This window comes from Podarcis raffonei, chromosome 5 (assembly GCF_027172205.1).
Source record: "Podarcis raffonei isolate rPodRaf1 chromosome 5, rPodRaf1.pri, whole genome shotgun sequence".
NCBI lineage: Eukaryota > Metazoa > Chordata > Lepidosauria > Squamata > Lacertidae > Podarcis > Podarcis raffonei.
The window spans coordinates 1379160-1396660 of NC_070606.1; the positions used below are offsets into that span (position 1 = coordinate 1379160).

The 17501-nt window shown below is 44.0% G+C and overlaps 1 protein-coding gene across 4 annotated transcripts in view; it reads left to right on the top strand.

Annotated features, from left to right (window-relative positions):
• LOC128413497 (potassium voltage-gated channel subfamily KQT member 1-like) overlaps positions 1-17501 on the top strand; it is a 334949-nt gene that overhangs the window by 48748 nt on the left and 268700 nt on the right. For all 4 annotated transcript variants that reach the window (XM_053387514.1, XM_053387517.1, XM_053387515.1 and 1 more), the window contains 4 exons: positions 495-605; positions 1074-1169; positions 5121-5246; positions 8521-8683. In XM_053387514.1, the coding sequence (XP_053243489.1) occupies positions 495-605; positions 1074-1169; positions 5121-5246; positions 8521-8683 (496 nt within the window). The remainder of the gene's footprint in view (positions 1-494; positions 606-1073; positions 1170-5120; positions 5247-8520; positions 8684-17501) is intronic.

Genomic DNA, 17501 nt, shown 5'->3' on the forward strand with positions numbered 1-17501 from the left:
AAGACAGAGAAACCTAGAAATAAGCTGACAAATGTGAGGAGCTACAAACCCATGTTAAAATTGGGTTCCCCCTCCCAATGCATGTCACAAGCACACCTCCCAGTGATTTTAATCCTGATTCAATACTGTGCCATGTCCCGCCCACCATGCTTCAGGTGAACTTATACTGATCTTATACATATAAGCAATCCAAATAAGTGCTTATGTTTTGGGAGATTGTGGAATCCCTTGAATATTTATTTAATGCTGCAAAACTGCCCCAGGGAGAGGAGTCATTTATTGGAGCTGTTGCCCTGGCTGGCTGCACTCTGCACTGCTGCCTCCTATGGCAGACTAGCACAACTGGCTTCCCCAGAGCTTGTGCCTGGAGAAGGATGAGCTACATCTGACAGAAATGCACAGTACTTCAATTTTAAATTTATACAAATGTGAACCAGCTTTCAGACTATTGTCATTACAGCCTTTTTGTAAACTATTTTTCATCTATTGTACAGGTAACAGTCACTACTATTGGCTATGGTGATAAAGTGCCACAGACATGGATTGGCAAGACAATTGCGTCTTGCTTCTCTGTGTTTGCCATCTCTTTCTTTGCTCTTCCAGCGGTGAGTGCAGACCTTAAATAATTATTAAGTCAGTTTGTAAACATTCCTGATGTCTTAAGAAAGTGGTTGATGTGTACAATGTATTGCTTACCTGCAGCGTAGCATGCTTTGTTAGCACCTGGGGTGGGTGTGCACCTGGGCGTGCAGAGGGTAAAAAGATCCTGCTGCACCAGCCCAGGCCTTGCCATTGCTAGAGCAACCCCCTCCCACTGTGCGGGGGGGGGGAGCCCGGCTGGCCAATGCAGACCTCAGATCATCCTAGCCTTGCAAAGTGGCTTGGGGCTGGCAGGGCGGGGGAAGGAGCTAACTGTGCAGTGCTCCCCCCCCCCCCCCGGAAAAATGTGCCCGAGGCCATCGCCCCGGCAGCCCCCCCCCCACTACGCCCCTGTCGCTTACTGCAGATTCCGTACCTTACTTTTACATGTAAGCATTAAATGCAGTTTTCTTCAACTGCTTTTCGACTTTCAGGGCATCCTGGGTTCCGGCTTTGCACTTAAGGTACAACAGAAACAACGTCAAAAACATTTCAACAGGCAAATACCTGCAGCAGCATCTCTAATTCAGGTAAATACTTGATGAAGAAATAGGAGAAAGTGAACTGACGTTTGTAACTTCTCACCATCCCAACAAAAGAGATTACAAAGAGCAATACTCTGCTACAGTGTCTTGGTATTAACTTAGGATTTTGGAGTCTGAACTGTAATGTTCCACTATTTGCAGTGCATGTGTGGGGCATTTCAGTGAACTTGAAAGGGCCAAATTTATCCTAGATAGTGGTGGTGGCAGTGGTAAAATGTAAAGGGACTCCTGACCGTTAGGTCCAGTCATGGACGACTCTGGGGTTGCGTGTTCATCTCGCTCTACAGGCCGAGGGAGCCGGTGTTTGTCCACAGACAGCTTCCGGGTCATGTGGCCAGCATGACTGGCGAACCAGAGCAGCGCACAGAAACGCCGTTTACCTTCCCGCCGGAGCGGTACCTATTTATCTACTTGCACCTTTGACGTACTTTCAAACTGCTAGGTTGGCAGGAGCTGGGATCAAGCAACGGGAGCTCACCCCGTCGCTGGGATTCGAACCACCGACCTACTGATCGGCAAGCCCTAGGCTCTGTGGTTTAGACCACAGTGCCACCCGCGTCCTGGTGGCAGTGGAAGCAGCCATCATTTGATTCCCAGAACACCTTTGGAGTGATACTATATAGTGAAGTAAAGTTGCGTATAGAGGAATCCTGGGGAAATCTGGCAGCAACCGGAAGGTGTTCTTTTGCTGACATGAAACAGGCCATGGTGTATGTGTGTCAAGGTCAGTTACTTCCAGATCCAATATAACCTGTCCATTCTCTCCAAATGTTGCGCCAAATATGTCACTGGAGAACTTTCAGCCCAGCCTTGAGCCAAGGAGTTGCCTCAGGGTAGGGAGCTCTGGGCAGCTGGGAAGGGGGCTGCCTCCGCGCACCCGTGTGTCACCATCTCTGGCCTTTTGTTACTCCCTGGGCCACCTCCAGGCTGCGGAGGAGGAGGCAGTGTGTGTGTCACATTTTCAGAAACAACAGAACGCTTCCTGCCCTTCTCTGTGCCATCAATTTATTGTTTGTGTGGTTATCTCCGCACCTGCATTTCTCTCCTCCTGAATTCCAGTTTAACTAGGAAAATTTCCATTATGAATTATTGATTTGGAACATGTACAGTTTGCCTCAGCTTTCAGTTCCTTCAGTTCATGTGCACCTTTCCTCAGTGATGCGCATGTATGCATTGATAAAACATTGGGAGGGAGGGAAGCAAACAGCATGTTGTTGTACATGAAAGTACAACAAGATTCTTTTTGTGCATTGCATTGCACTGCTGATGCACCCACCCACTCCTGTACATTGGTAGAAAGCCTTGCACACAAATAACAGTAACATAGAATTGCAGGTAATCTTGAATTTAAAATTTTGAGAGAAATGCAGGTTAGAATTTAAGAACTGGCCCTCATGTTGACTTCCATCTCGGAATAGAGCAGATGGCTGCAGCATCCTGTGTTAAAAACTTTCACTTGCAAACATGAATGATGTTCATGTCACATGGCCAACTTCAAGCACTTTTGAGCCCCTCCAACTGTTGGTTTGCCAGTTGGGAAAGAAATAAAGTTTAAGGTCTCTCATGTCAGGTTTTTAAATTGACTGATGACCATGTGGGAAGGTGGATTTACACTTGCATTTTAACCTTCTTGTGTTAGTTGTGCCACTGTGAATAGAAGTGTTTCATGTGGATGTTTAATATTCCACCTCCTGAGCTGGAAAAACAAAACTTGTGCATGGTGGTAATGGACATTAGATGAATAATTTTTTTTGATCATTGAATGCTATAAAATGCAATGTGTGATTTTGGCCTAAGAGTGTATTGGACTGATTTCTTAACATTCTAGCTATTACTTTAAAATAGACCTCTACTTTGTTAAATATTAATGCAGTCTTCAACTTTGTGATGTTCATGGCATAATACAGAACAGAACATTCACCAGCAGAATGGCCTGCTCCCTGAACCTGTAGGCTAGAGCAGTGGTTCCCAACCTTTTTTTGGCCATGCCCCACCTAAGCATCTCTAAAATCCTGATACCTCCCCCCGTGACATATAATTCTTATTATTCAAAAAGTGAACTCCTATTCATGTGGAGGAAGCCTAAAACGCCATTCACTGTTAATAACTCATTCTTGAATTGCCCTCCTTAAAAATCAAATTTCCCCCCTGTGGGAACCATGGGGCTAGAGTAAAAAAACCTCACTAACCAATGGCAGAGCAGAGTACATGTGTCCTGTGGTGCACATTAATTTGGCACTGTTCCAAGTAAATACTACTTTCCTTGTAGTATTCTTGTCAAAAAATAAATAAATTCCACAATTGGATATTTTTGTCATTACTGAATCAATGAATTAAGAAAACCTAACTAACTACTGGCCAGTTGCTAATCTCCCTTTCCTGGGCAAGGTTCTGGAGCGAGTGGTCACAGACCAGATCCAGGAAGAAACTGATTTTGTGGATCCTTTTCAATCGGGGTTTAGGCCTGGTTTTGGCACAGAAACAGCTTTGGTCCCTCTGTCGAGAGACACACAAGGGAAACATGTCCCTGTTAATTGTTCTCGACTTCTCAGCGGCCTTTGATACCATCGACCATGGTATCCTTCTGGAGTGACTCTCCGTACTAGGGGTGGGTGGCACCGCTTTGTGGTGGATCTATTACTTGGGGAATGCTATTCAGCCCTGTGGAAACCGCAGGGCTCAATCCTATCACCCATGTTGCTTACATGAAACCGCTGGGTGGGGTTAGCCGGAGGTTCGGAGTATGTTGTCAGCAGTATGCTGATGACACCCAGCTCTATTTCTCCTTTACATCTGCAGGTGAGGCAGTGGAGGTGCTGGACCAGTGTCCTGCCTCTGTAATGGACTGGATGAGAGCCAACAGACTGAAGCTCAATCCAGATAAGACTGAGGCACTTTAGACCAGATGGCTGGGAGGTTGCCTGCTCTTGATGGGGTTACACTTCCCCTGAAGGAGCACGTTCGTAGCTTGGGGGTACTCCTGGATCCTTTGCTGTCGTTCAAGGCTCAGGTGGGCTCAGTGGCCCAGAGCGCCTTCCATCAGCTTCAGCTGGTGGCCCAGTTACGCCCCTATCTGGACAGGGATAGCCTAGCTACTATTGTCTACGCTCTGGTAACCTCAGGGTTAGATTATTGCAATGTGTTCTACGTAGGGCTGCCTCTGAAGACGGTTCGGAAACTTCAGCTAGTGCAGAATTCAGCGGCCAGGTTGCTCACCGGAGCAAGACGGTTTGAGCATATTATACCACTCCTGGTCTGATTGCACTGGCTACTAAGTAGTTTCCAGGCCCAATTCAAAATGCTGGTTTTGACCTATAAAGCCTTAAACTGCTCAGGACCACAATAACTCAAGGACCATCTCTTTCTAAATGAACCTACCCGAACCTTGAGAGGCCCTCCTTCATGTGCCCCCTCCTTGAGAGGTTTGGAGGATGGCAACACAAGAACGGGCCTTCTCTGCAGTGGCTCCCCATCTGTGGAATGCTCTCCTTAGGGAGGTTTGCCCAGGACCTTTATTATACACCTTTACGTGCCAGGCAAAAATGTTCCTTTTTAACCAAGCCTTTGGTTGATACAATTTACATCCTATGCCCTTTCAAAATGTGTTTTTTTGTGGTGGGGTTATTGGGTTGCTGTTTTTATTTTTATTAGGTATTTTGTGGTTTTATATCTTGATTTTATTCTGTGAACCACCCTGTGACCCCCTGAGATTGAAATTCAATCAATCAATCAATCAATCAATCAATCATACCTCTATAAAAGCAAAATGGGTGGCAAGGGAGAACTGCATTTGAACTAATTTTTTTCACAATACTTGTGGTAGAAATCTTTTGCACTGTTCATTCAGGACAAGTAACACTACTTAATTACAGAGAGGTTATGTACTTTCCGTCTTTATATATAGTATTAGCAAGAGGTTTTTTTTATGTCCTGCAGACTCTGTGGAGGTGTTATGCAGCAGAGAAGTCATACAATTCCACAGCTACATGGAAGATCTATGTCACCACAGCTCAAAACGCAAAGAAAACAGCAGCACCATCTAGCCCAAATCTCAGAAAACAGGTCAGAAGGAGCACATTGGTTTATTAGTTACATTTATAACCTGCCTTTCCATCCAACAAACTTAACACAGAATACATGGTTTGGGAACTCCATAGAATCAGTTCAGGTGTTAGGAGAACTGGAGAACCTGTTGAAGTAAAATTCAGGACTCATCCAAACTTACCTTTTTGGGCACAGGTCTGCACATTAAAGCTCTGTGTCCGAGCACTTTTTTCTTTTACCCAGCCACTTCCCTCAGAAAAACCTGCTTTTTAATGCTGAATTGGAACAAATGGCAATGTGGGTTTTCCACAGGTTGCTGTTTGCTCTGATTCAGCAGTAAAGAGTGGGTTTTTGCAGGGAAAGTGCTGTGGCAAAATAAAAACGGCTGTTGTTTAAAGACCTTTAAACCACAGACCTGTGCCTAGAAATGCTTAGCAAAGGTAAGTGTGGCTGAGCCCTTATTTTATCCCACTCCAAGAATATTTAAACAGTAATTTACCTTGTTGTCCAGCTGTTCATGTTCTAATCTAAGTATGCCTTCCTATAAAAGAAGTCATTCCTCAGTAAGCAAGGGACTCTTTATTCCAGGACAGCTTTTAAAATATTTTATTTGGACAGGATTGTTATACTCCGAGTAGAGCCCGTCATACTAACTGTCCACTAATTTCAGTGGGGATAAACTGAGTGTGACTTGGTCAGCTACAACCCATAGATTTATCACATGCCACATCTTAGAAGTCAGATGCCATGACATAACAAAATGTAACCAAATTGATGAAAATTTCTCAGTTTTTCTCCCCTTGTAGCCATGAGTCTCACAGGCTTACCCATACAGGTGGGCATTATAAGGCTTTAGAAAGGAGGTTACTTGCAGAATCTTTAGTGGGTGGAAGGTCAGACAACAGAAGTACTTTTTGTGTCCTTCCTTTTTATCTCATTTTCCCCCATAGAAAATATTATTAAGAGGAAGTCACTTAATGGACCTTAAATACTGTAATGGAGCACAAAATTAAGTAAGTTGGATCCAAACCATTAATTGTGCTACATTGTCTTTCTTAGTAAAGGTAAAGGGACCCCTGACCATTAGGTCCAGTCGTGGCTGACTCTGGGGTTGCGGCACTCATCTCACTTTACTGGCCGAGGGAGCCGGTGTACAGCTTTCAGGTCATGTGGCCAGCATGACTAAGCTGCTTCTGGCGAACCAGAACAGCGCATGGAAACGCTGTTTACCTTCCCGCCAGAGCGGTACCTATTTATCTACTTGCACTTTGACGTGCTTTTGAACTGCTAGGTTGGCAGGAGCAGGGACCGAGCAACGGGAGCTCACCCCGTCACGGGGATTGGAACCGCCAACCTTCTGATCGGCAAGTCCTAGGCTCTGTGGTTTAACCCACAGCGCCACCCGCGTCCCATTGTCTTTCTTACCACCATTTAAATTAAATGTTGTCATCTTGGCAGAATGGCAGTGTGACAGACACCCTCAATGAAGATGGTGCTGGGTAATGCGACAGATATTTTGGATGCGTCGCTAGATAAATCTCCCACTGTGGTTTAGACCACAGCGCCATCCTAGCCTTCCCCTTATTCAATCAAAGCTGGGTTGCTCTGCCTAGCTAGCTCCACTCAAATAGACCAACTTTGCTCACAGCCAATCCTTATCTCAAACTGAGCGCTATTTAACTATCTGTCCCCACTAACAGATAATCCTGATCTCAACCCACTCAGGTAGTCAGAGACCCCTTCTACCCACACAGACAGAAAGTTCCCATATGACCATTAAACGATTAAATTCCCCACACTTTCCTGATTGGCTGATGGACCCACCAGCTCCCACAAGCAACGGGGACTCCAGGAGGCAGACTCAGGGCCTGTCCGCAGGCCCAGTACTTCCATCTGTTGCCAAAATCACAGTGGGCCCCACATAATATGTTAGTATGTTTGTTGTTATAATAATTGCAAAGTTTGGGTTTGTTTTTAAAAATGCTATTGTGATTATTGTGAGCCACTTTGAGCTCATCATTTGTTGTTGGAAAAGTGGAATACAGATATTAAATCAATATCAAATCAAATCACTTGACCCTGCATAAAAAGAAAAATCAGGGTTTTACTGATGTCCCAGATGTTAATTTGTACTTTGCTCTATTTAATAAACTTACTGTGACTTTGCCTCTTGTTGGCTTAATTTGTTTACTTTCAGAAAAAAACTTCAGGAAGTTTGCGGTATAAAATAATGGCTTACAATAATAATAATACAATATAACAAGGAAGCAAGGTGCATGTAAAGATGGGGGAAACAAATGAATTCATGGACCAGGTCTCAGAAAGGAGTTATTCTCTGATGCAACTGGAAAGCTTTAATCTAAATAAGGCATTTGAATACAAGCTGCCCTGGGAATCTGATGAGGGGCAGGATATAAATCAAACAAACAAACAAACAAACAAACAAACAAACAAACAAACAACAACTACTATGTAGCATCTGACTTGTAACTGGTTCCCAAATGCACATTTGTCACTGCGGTCTTCAAGAATCAAGTGAAATGTTAGGGTTGCCATACACCTGGGATTTCCCGGACATACGTGGAATACTGGAGTCGGCAGCAGTGTCTGGTAAGAAATCGACAAGATGTATGGCAGCCCATGTTGGCAGTGCCGTTTTTGCCAATTTTCCATAAAACAATTTTGGGCAGAACTAAAAAAAGTTCAACAATGTTGATATCTGTATGTCAGTGAGCCCATCACATTTTTTTTATTAATTCATAATGTGTGTGAAGGAGGCCCTACACTAACTTCCCTGTGTATAAACCCCATTGGACCCAACGGAACGCTGAGTAGACTTGTGTAGGATTGAATAGTAAGTGTGGTCTGGACAGCTGTAGAGGTCCCTATGTAGCTACCCCACATTTCCTGTAAGACTCTAGTAACCACATTTTCAGGATGTTGGGGTATGACAGTCATTTCTTCAGAGAGCAAAAATACCTGTGTTAGAGCTGAAGGCTGACTTCCTGTGGGGTAGCTAAGCTGTGGTTCTATGGCAGGCAGTAAAGATAGAACAGTATATCAGGTGAACGTTAATATGGTCTGTGGTTGCCAACTTCTTAAGAAGTCTCAGATGAAAAAGTATGCTGATTGTTTCAAATGAACCCTTTAAAAATGTATGCAAGTCTCAACTTGCCCACACACCATTTATTTCAGTTATTTATATACTTCTTAATCACTAGGGTTTCCAAGCCTGTAGAAGTTGAAATTTTTGTATCATATTTTTTTTGGTATGGAAATGGTTTTATTACAGAGCAGAAGATACAAAAGGAAAGGAAAACCTGGGCGTGATAATGGTTCCACACCTATAATGAATCCAGGGGAGACAGTGCTGCCTATTCCACAAATTACTTATGACCATATCGGTCAGCGAGAAGATAAGAAAGAGATGAGTTTCTACCTTGATGAACCTGGAGGTAACCTACTATCTTACAATGAATCTTTTATGTATACAGCAGCCATGAGTTTATTTTTCAGTCGTTAAACCATAGTTAAACATTAGCTGTGGTGTAACATGAGCAAGCAGCATGCTGGTACATGCTGCTCATGTCATAAATGCCCATTTCACACCCAATTCTCCCATCTTTCCTATGCTGGACAGAAACAAACCAGAAGCTATCTTAGCAGTATATGGAGAGAAATAAATAAGGAGTGCCAATTTGAACATAACCGTTAGGCTGTTTCCTTTGCAAGAGTGGTGCAGGCACCAATAAGCAGTGCATGGGTATCCAAGGCAGGTGAAAGAAGCAGACTGAGCTGAAATTAGGTCCAGAGAGGAAATGGTTTAACAGGTTTCTTGCTTGCTCATCTTCTGTTCAGATGTGTTCTTCTGACTACCACAGGCTCCTGTTATAGGTGGGTAAAGCTCAGATTAGGGTTTCTATGTGATATGAAAAGGGTGGGTAGTGACATGCAACTTCTTTTAAAATGGGCCTCCTGCAGAGTTTTATCTGTGCCAGCATCTGTTCTCAGTGCTGGAGCTTAATCCTGGAATATATGTGGGAAAATTAAAATGCATTTCCCTCATCATTGAGCTCTTTTGCTTGAGGAATGAGGGGTAGCAGTGGTGTTTCCTCCCATAACCTCCTGTCACTCTTAAGACAGTCAAGGTCCAGCTTCTAAAAGCACAGGACCCAGCTTGCTTGCTTGTTAACACAGGAGTTCCTGAAAGCTCTAATTTTGTAGGGCTACTGTTTTTGTGCATTGACATACATGTATGCTGACCGCAGAAAGGTACTGCTGAAATGGATTGTTAGGAAGTAGATACTTAATGTATATGTAACATATTTAGAGAGTATTTTGCTCTTCCTCAGAGGCAACTGAAAGGAAGTGTAATTAAAGGCAAAAACATATATCCAACTGCAAGGAATATTCTTAGTGCGTTTGTACTTCTATATATGTGCATAAAACACTTCCATAGTACTTTTCTGAGATCTGTTTCCCTGTTTGACTTTTTGGTACTGTGATATTTCTCAGACTGTACCACATATTTTTGGTTGTTCTACTGTCCTGAGTATCTGCTAGTTAACCTGTAGGTAGAGATGGAAGAGAAATTTGATTCAGTTTGCATTTAAACCTACCTACCGTATTTTTCGCTCCATAAGGCGCACCTGACCATAAGTTGCACCTAGTTTTTAGAGGAGGAAACAAGAAAAAAAATATTCTGAATCAAATGTTGTAGGATAGGAGTTTTAAGTGGGGAGGGAAGGAAAAACACTGAAGGGACAAGGAGCACGTGTGGGGCGTGTGGAGGAGGAGGTGGCTAATGATGCAGGAGAGGGGTTTAAGGGAAGAGAGGAAAGGAAGGCAAAAGTTCGCTCCTCCCCCCCCCCAAGCCAGCCTCCCCCTCTCTCCCCCACCTGCATGTTTTCCGGCTGCCTGTGCATCCCTGGCACGCAGCAGCAGCAGCACCGGAGCACAGAGAGGAGGAGGCGGTGGCAGCTGCCAGTTGCACTCCTAGCTGCCGGAAGCTGAGCCGTGTGGGCTGGAGCCTGCGCGCAGTGTGGCTAAGAAGGAATTAGCAGGAAGGACACAATCCTTTCCCCTCTGCTTGCCGCGAGGGCAGGGGATTTCCCTGCTCTTTGTTGCATTTGTCTGCCACCAACCTCCTTGCTTAGCGTGTCTGCTTGCTGCGAGGTGACGGTGCCGCGGCCGGCGCTGAGCAATGGAAGGGGAAAGGATCGTGTCCATCTGCTAATTCCTTCCTAGCCGCGTCACCTCGCAGCAAGCAGACGCGCTGAGCAAGGGGAATGGGCCTTCGCTGGCCCATTCCGAGCAAACACAACAACCGAAAATACAAGAGGGTGGGCAGTAAGACCCTGAGGCAGAGGGCAGGAAAGGAATTCACTGCAGCTGTGCGCTCCCTGTCAGAAAGGGACAAGAGCAAAAGGCGGGGAGCAGCGGCTGACTTTAACCGCCCAGTTAAAACCGTATGTGGTGGGGAGCACAAAACAAAATAGGAGTCGCAATTGAATCCTTAGGAAGGCGCTACAATAATTAGGCAAGGGGAACAGGGCTGATGAACAGATGGTAGCCCAGCGATCGAGAGGCGCCACACACAAGGACACTCAAACGCCCCCTTTAACCACACGCTCTCCCATGCAGCAACATGACTCACACGCCTCCACACACACACCAAAATATGCCCGATACAGGAACCCCAACAGCCTCCTCTCTGCAGCCTTCCCTCCTCATGACGCACGATCCGATTTTTGCCCCTGCACTCAGGCAATTCGGCTTCAGGGACCACACATTCACTCCATAAGACGCACAGACATTTCCCCTTACTTTTTAGGAGGAAAAAAAGGTGTCGTATGGAGCGAAAAATGCGGTAATTTGTACTTTCTAAAACAATACAAGAACCAAAACACAGCCATCCTTCAAAATGAATTTTGCAATGCAGTTATCCATCCAAGTAACGTGTGCAAAAATTCATATACTTGGGTACAGTGTGCATAGAACTGCATGTATGTAACATGCAAATACACATTATATTAGTAGAAATTGCATTTTTAAAATGTGTCCATGTGGAAGAACATGCACTAATATTCTGATAAATTTAATGAGAAAAATCCACAAAGTAATGTGGAAATATGGAGAGCTGAACTAAAGATAGGAAAAATGAGAAACCATTTTGGAAAGTTTTACCCATCCCTAAGTTTAAGGCTATTTAATCTCTAACCACTCCTTCAAAAAAGGGAGTTCATGTTCTCATGGTGTGAAGTTCTTCACCTGACAGCCGCTGCGTTCTCCTGTAACAAAAGGCACACACATAACTGTGGTGGACAGATGGTGAAATATTCATAACCATTGGAAATGATAATTTTTGCTCAGTGTCTCTCAAAATAGAGTATTACAATGGAATTCAGTAATGGCAAGTGACCAAACCACAGCAATCATGGGCAATACAATCCAGGTTCATCACCACATTTTATCCAAATGTGGGTAGGTTTTGAATGACAGGCAATGTTCACTGGTTATACCACCCTTCCATACCTTCATGTTGGTAAGAAATCTTGCAGCCAGCAAAAGGGTTTGACATCTGCTGCAATGCCTAATGTTGATAGCCAATTCATGTGTTCAGTATTCCAGGTTAAGCCAGAGTTTCCCCACCTAGACTCCCTCAAGCATTCTGTACCTTTAAGAGCTGCGTGGAAGAGAAAATATGCTTTGTGCAGCTTCCACTTCCACTTTAGCATGGTAATGGGAAAAAGCTGTGCATGGTGAAATATTATTTTCCATTCAGTTCTTGTGGGTTCAGGAAACCTCTGTGTAACAATTATAGTCTGTCTGAAAAGCCTACTTAAGATAACGTCAAGACCACCATGGCAAGAGAATTTGTGATCAAATAGAAAGCTCAGTTTTGAATATCACATCCTAATCATTTTGAGTGGGTTAGCTGGCATGTGCCTTACTGCATCACTCTTTTGTTTAAGAAAAACAGAGGTGGGAGAGATGAAGGTAGAAGCACTTTAGATGGTGGGGCCTCAGATTCACAGAGGTCTGTTTGCTACCTGAGCATTCTAGGAGCTGGGTTTCTTTGTTTGTTTATTGCATTTGCATACTTCCTTTCTGCCAACTAACCCAAGGTGGAATACAGTTTTAATTTATTAAACCAAATAAATGATATAAGAGGCAGGGGAGGGGACAATCCAACTGAAGCAGCCCTGATGTTAATTTGCCTGCCTACCTCATTCTCTATTTTCCACAGAGCAATTGTTGAAACAAGGTCTGATGTTGCCTTTGGCTCAGGTAGTGTCCATTGTACCTTACTGGGGTGGGTGACTCTCTGATTGGAGCAGGCCCTGATATTATCACAGGACAGAGGATGTCTGTTGGTGTTGTGATGGGGAGGGGAGAGGACAGTCCAACTGGATCAGACCCTGATATTGCTTTTGTCTGCCTCCATTAATTCCCACCACCATCACACCATATTAAAAGGGTAAAGGTAAATGACCCCTGACAGTTAAGTCCAGTCGCCAGGCTTTCCCAGCCCAGGAATGACTGTAGCTGTTGAACCAGCCACAGTTATTAAAAGGCCGTTGATGGCCCTCTCATTAAGGTGATTTGTAGATGTCTGTTCATACATGGTTGTGTATAATAAAAATAACTTGATAGTTGTTAAACAATCTCTTGTTCTTCTAAAAATAATACATGTATTCTTAGGATAAAAAGATTAATAACTCCAGGGATTCATCTAGCAGATAGACTATATTGATCACTGCCAGCCTCTCAAAGCTGTCATGTCGGAGCAGTTACTGTTGAATTTATCAAAATTGCCCAAAACATCACAATGACTAATGTCTGCTGGAAATAAAATAATAATTCTCAGTTTGGGATTTAGGTTTTAGGACTTTTTAGAGCTGTGTTTGCACATAGTAGCTTTTCCCTTTGAGATCAGACTGCAGAGGCTTCTTCTCAATAGCAAGTATGCCTTTTGGACTTCATAACAATGAGTCGTCTCCTTATTCTAATTCAGTGTTACTAATAATACTGTAAGGGCTGGTGCTCTGGAGTCAAGCTGGTAGTTGCATCACAAAGCAAGTGACTGGTTTGTGAGCAGCTCAAAGTAAGAAGTTAGACCAGTGTCAGGTGCTAGATTATAGGCACAGATTATTGGCCCTTGTGTTATGCTTTGCTAGCAACTCCAGTGTCACACTTCTGATTATCTGCAGTTTGGACACTATTTACACAAATTCTGTCTGCAACTGTATGGAAGCTTACTGACAGATTATGAAAATTAATGTCATTCTCTCCCCTACGTTTCTGTTATCTGTGGTATCTTGCAATGCTCTGAACCAAGCAAGCAATGCTCAACAGACTGTAGGTCAAGACTGTAGGTTGGGTTCCACTCAGGGACACAAAATAGTTCAAGTAAGGCACAAAGGTACAGAGTGGGATAGGATTCTTCTCTTCGGCAAAGGCTTGGTTGGTTAAAAGCCCTCAAGTAAAGGATCCTCACTGATTCACATTTAATTTGTGGGGTTATATCAACCTGATCTGGGATGAGCTGCTGCTCTGTTCAAATGGCAGTTTTATGTGTGGGATTGTAGGAGCAGGGCTTAAATTTGCTTTCATTTATTAGCCAGGCCGTTGACCTGTGAATGGTGCAAAATGGGGACAGGTTACTTGAGGGATGTGTGGCAGATTCCTGCCTGTGAGAAACATGGTGTGGTTGGAGCCAGTTTCACAGCTTGCAACATAGAAAGAGTTACCATTTGCAGAACTGAGGCTGAACTTTAAAAGCTCCTTTAAATCTTATTAGAAACATGCATTGAAAGAGTCTGAAATACTTACAGTGGTACCTCGGGTTAAGTACTTAATTCGTTCTGGAGGTCCGTTCTTAACCTGAAACTGTTCTTAACCTGAAGCACCACTTTAGCTAATGGGGCCTCCCGCTGCCGCCGCACCGCCAGAGTACGATTTCTGTTCTTAACCTGAAGCCAAGTTCTTAACCTGGAGCACTATTTCTGGGTTAGCGGAGTCTGTAATCTGAAGCATCTGTAACCTGAAGCGTATGTAACCCGAGGTACCACTGTACTTTAATGTGGAAGAGCCAAGGTGGTGCCCTCCAGACTGTATGCCCCAGTCACCAAACCAATGGTTAGGGAAGACGGGAGCAGCAAAGGTTGTAGTCTGGTAGTAGGGCACCAACATGGGCTAACCCTGTTATAACAAGTAACTGCATATCATTTGCCACATTGGGCTCTGCTGCTATGTGCAATAAAACAGAGGTGGCTGAAGCTGTTTTTAGTCACCCACCACCCTCTTCTCAAATCAGTTATCTCTTTCTACCTCTGAAATGTTCCACTTCTTCTGATGTGATGCCATTCTGACATGGACTTGGAGCGGGTCAGGAAAAAGGAAGGACAACTGTCGAACAATGGCATCACACCACTGAGTGTGTCTCTTATGGATGGGCAAATCTGACAGCTCTGGTTTCTCTGTTTCCCATTTTCCTAGTTTTATGTTTGGTTCTCCACATTTCCACTTCAGTTTGCTTTGTTTCCTGGTGAAGTGCTAGATTAGATGCTGAAGGTGTGTGCCTGGCCTGGCCCTTGACACCTGAGATATAGATATAGTAGGACCCACCCTATTTTATTGATTGCAATCTATCTTAATTGTTTTAAATATTTTAAGAAAATGGCAACCTACCCTGGGATCTCATAGTAAAGGGTGGGTATGCACACAACACTGCCATGGAACAGAAGGTTAGTTCTGGGTTGAGGAGTAGAATAGGCTCAGAAAGGCACCACATTGCAATCAGGGTCAGGGTTGAAGGGACTGTGTGTATTTATATCCAAAATCTATTAATGTGGAGTGTTGCATCCCCTCAGCTCCCTAGGAACCTGTTTTTTGCTTAAGGCAATGGTGGGAACCCTCTGGCCCCTGGACCTAACTAGGCCAGCCATGCATTCCCATCTGGGCTGTGGGGCCATTTCAGCTAAAGTCACGCCTGAAGTCATATGACAACAGGTGTGGGATTGGTAAAGATTCAGCTTGGTGAAACACCACATTCAAAAGGAAGAATCAGGAGTTCACTCAGTGCCAAATTCAAGCCAGAGCTGCAATGAGTGTGCTCCACTTCTTCCCCTGCAGCCACAGAAGGAAGTTACAGTCTCCTGACATCATATGATTGACACCACCTAATTCTTAAAGTGAACCACCCTTTGACTAGATTCAGTTCCCCACTCTGGCTTAAAGCATGTGGCACAGGTGGGTCCCCTTTTGCTTTTGAAAATGGGGAGCTGGCACTGCATCTTTGTCCTAGAATCTTAGGTGTGTGATCTGATGCCTGTAGCATCTTGGAGAGGCTTACACAGTTTGCTATCTCCATCTTGGGATCTGAGTTTAAACCTGACCTTATAGCTTATAGCTATAACATCCATGCCTATTTTTTGTTTTTCTTCATCGCTGTACCTCTTGTTCTGTGCAACATCTTCCTGATGCAGAACTCAAGCATTTCCCACTATTTTATGACATTTTGGCTGGTCCTAATGAAGGTATCGACCAATTATGGATTTTGTATGCTTTTTTCTTACCGCCCAACACCTTTGGCTTTTTTGTTTCCATGTGAAAGACTTGGGCGTTTCTGATGGATATTTCCTATTGATGATCCACTTGAAGGTTATCATACTTGTTGGTCACCAGATCAGAGCCTGGGTTGCTTCTGGGGCAGCATGAGAATCTTCGCTGGTGATTTCTCCTCCTCAGTTCAGTTTAGAAATGGCTCTCTTAAGCCAAACTTAGTTGACTTGAGACTGACTTTTCTGAATACATTGCACCCTTCTTCCCACTAGGTCTTACACGGATGTTCAAGCAGACAGGTAGGTTGGAAACTTTTTGTGAGAGATGCCTGTTGAAGGTAATGGCCCCATATAACTTCATGCACTCTGTATTTCATCCACTTACAGAATGGAACTATACCCCTGATTTCTTAATAGCTCTTACTGCAAACTCCTTCCTGATTTTCTGTAACATGATGAAATGTTTAACATGGCAATGTCTGAATAAAAAGCTGAGCTTTGGCTTATTACAAAAAGAGTAAGAAATAGGTCCAAACAAGCAACATAAATTGTGTGCACAGTGGAATGTTGGGCCATTTTTGCTTATTTGTATCATTTTGCCTAAAAATTCATATCTTCCCTGATGAGTATGTTCTTCAGGAGACAAATGAGAGTTTGAGTTTAGCCTCATCACAAGCAATGGTGAATTTACCTGGATTCACTCAATGGGGCATATTTCTGAGTAGAAGTGCCTTTATTCACGGGGGGGGGGGGCTACTGTGAGGGAACAATAGACACGCCCCTGCTTCCAAAGAAGGGACACTTAGCAAGCCAAGCTCAAAGCCCTTCCTCTCTCCATGCTATACCTACTATTTCCTTACTTCTTTTTCTCCTAATCCTTCCCTTTGGTTGGCATGGGGCAGCAACTGAGTCAGAGCCAACATTCAAGCTCTTGGTTCAGGGCTCAAGCTCAGTGTTAGCTAGCTGTTGTATGTGTGAGCGACAGACCCACCCCCTACACACATACCTAACACCCCTCCCTCATAAACATAATATGCTTATTTCCCCTATCTATAACTGGCTGTTGCAATCTGGCAAAAGCTTTACAAACAGAACACAAGCAACAGCAGATCCACTGATGCCTGCTTCTGTAACTGCATCGCAGCATCAGACCAAACCTAGAAGTGTATCTTCCTTCTTGTGTAGTGGAGAAAATCCTGCACTTGGGGACATCGCAAGGGTCAGCACACCCAGAGTGCAGTGGATTAACCTTGCCCTGGGAAAACCACCTTCATGATGATGCTATCTCCCCACTAGGGACTTCTTCCACCTTTAGAGCAACAGTGTACTTGCACGGCTGATAGCAGGGTGAGATAGTGATGTTGGTTTGCTGAAATGCTTTATTAGCTAGACATGGAAATTAAGTTGAGCGTAGTAGTGATTTAACAATGGCCCCCAATTTCATTGGGGCAGGGGGAAGAGTGTGAAAGAAGCAGAACACATGTGTTTTCCTTATTTCTACAGGGAGTGTCAGCGGGTTTTATGGGCTGCTTATGAAGGGTTATTAAAATGAGCAACATGACTCTAGTTCCAAAATACAACTAAGGCACAATGTGTGGCCCTGCTGCAATGGAATGTGAGAACAGCAAACAACAGGCATACACATGGAACCGCAGAGAGCTACAGTGCAAAAAACAGATTTGGAAAATGAATTTTTGGCTGCTATGCA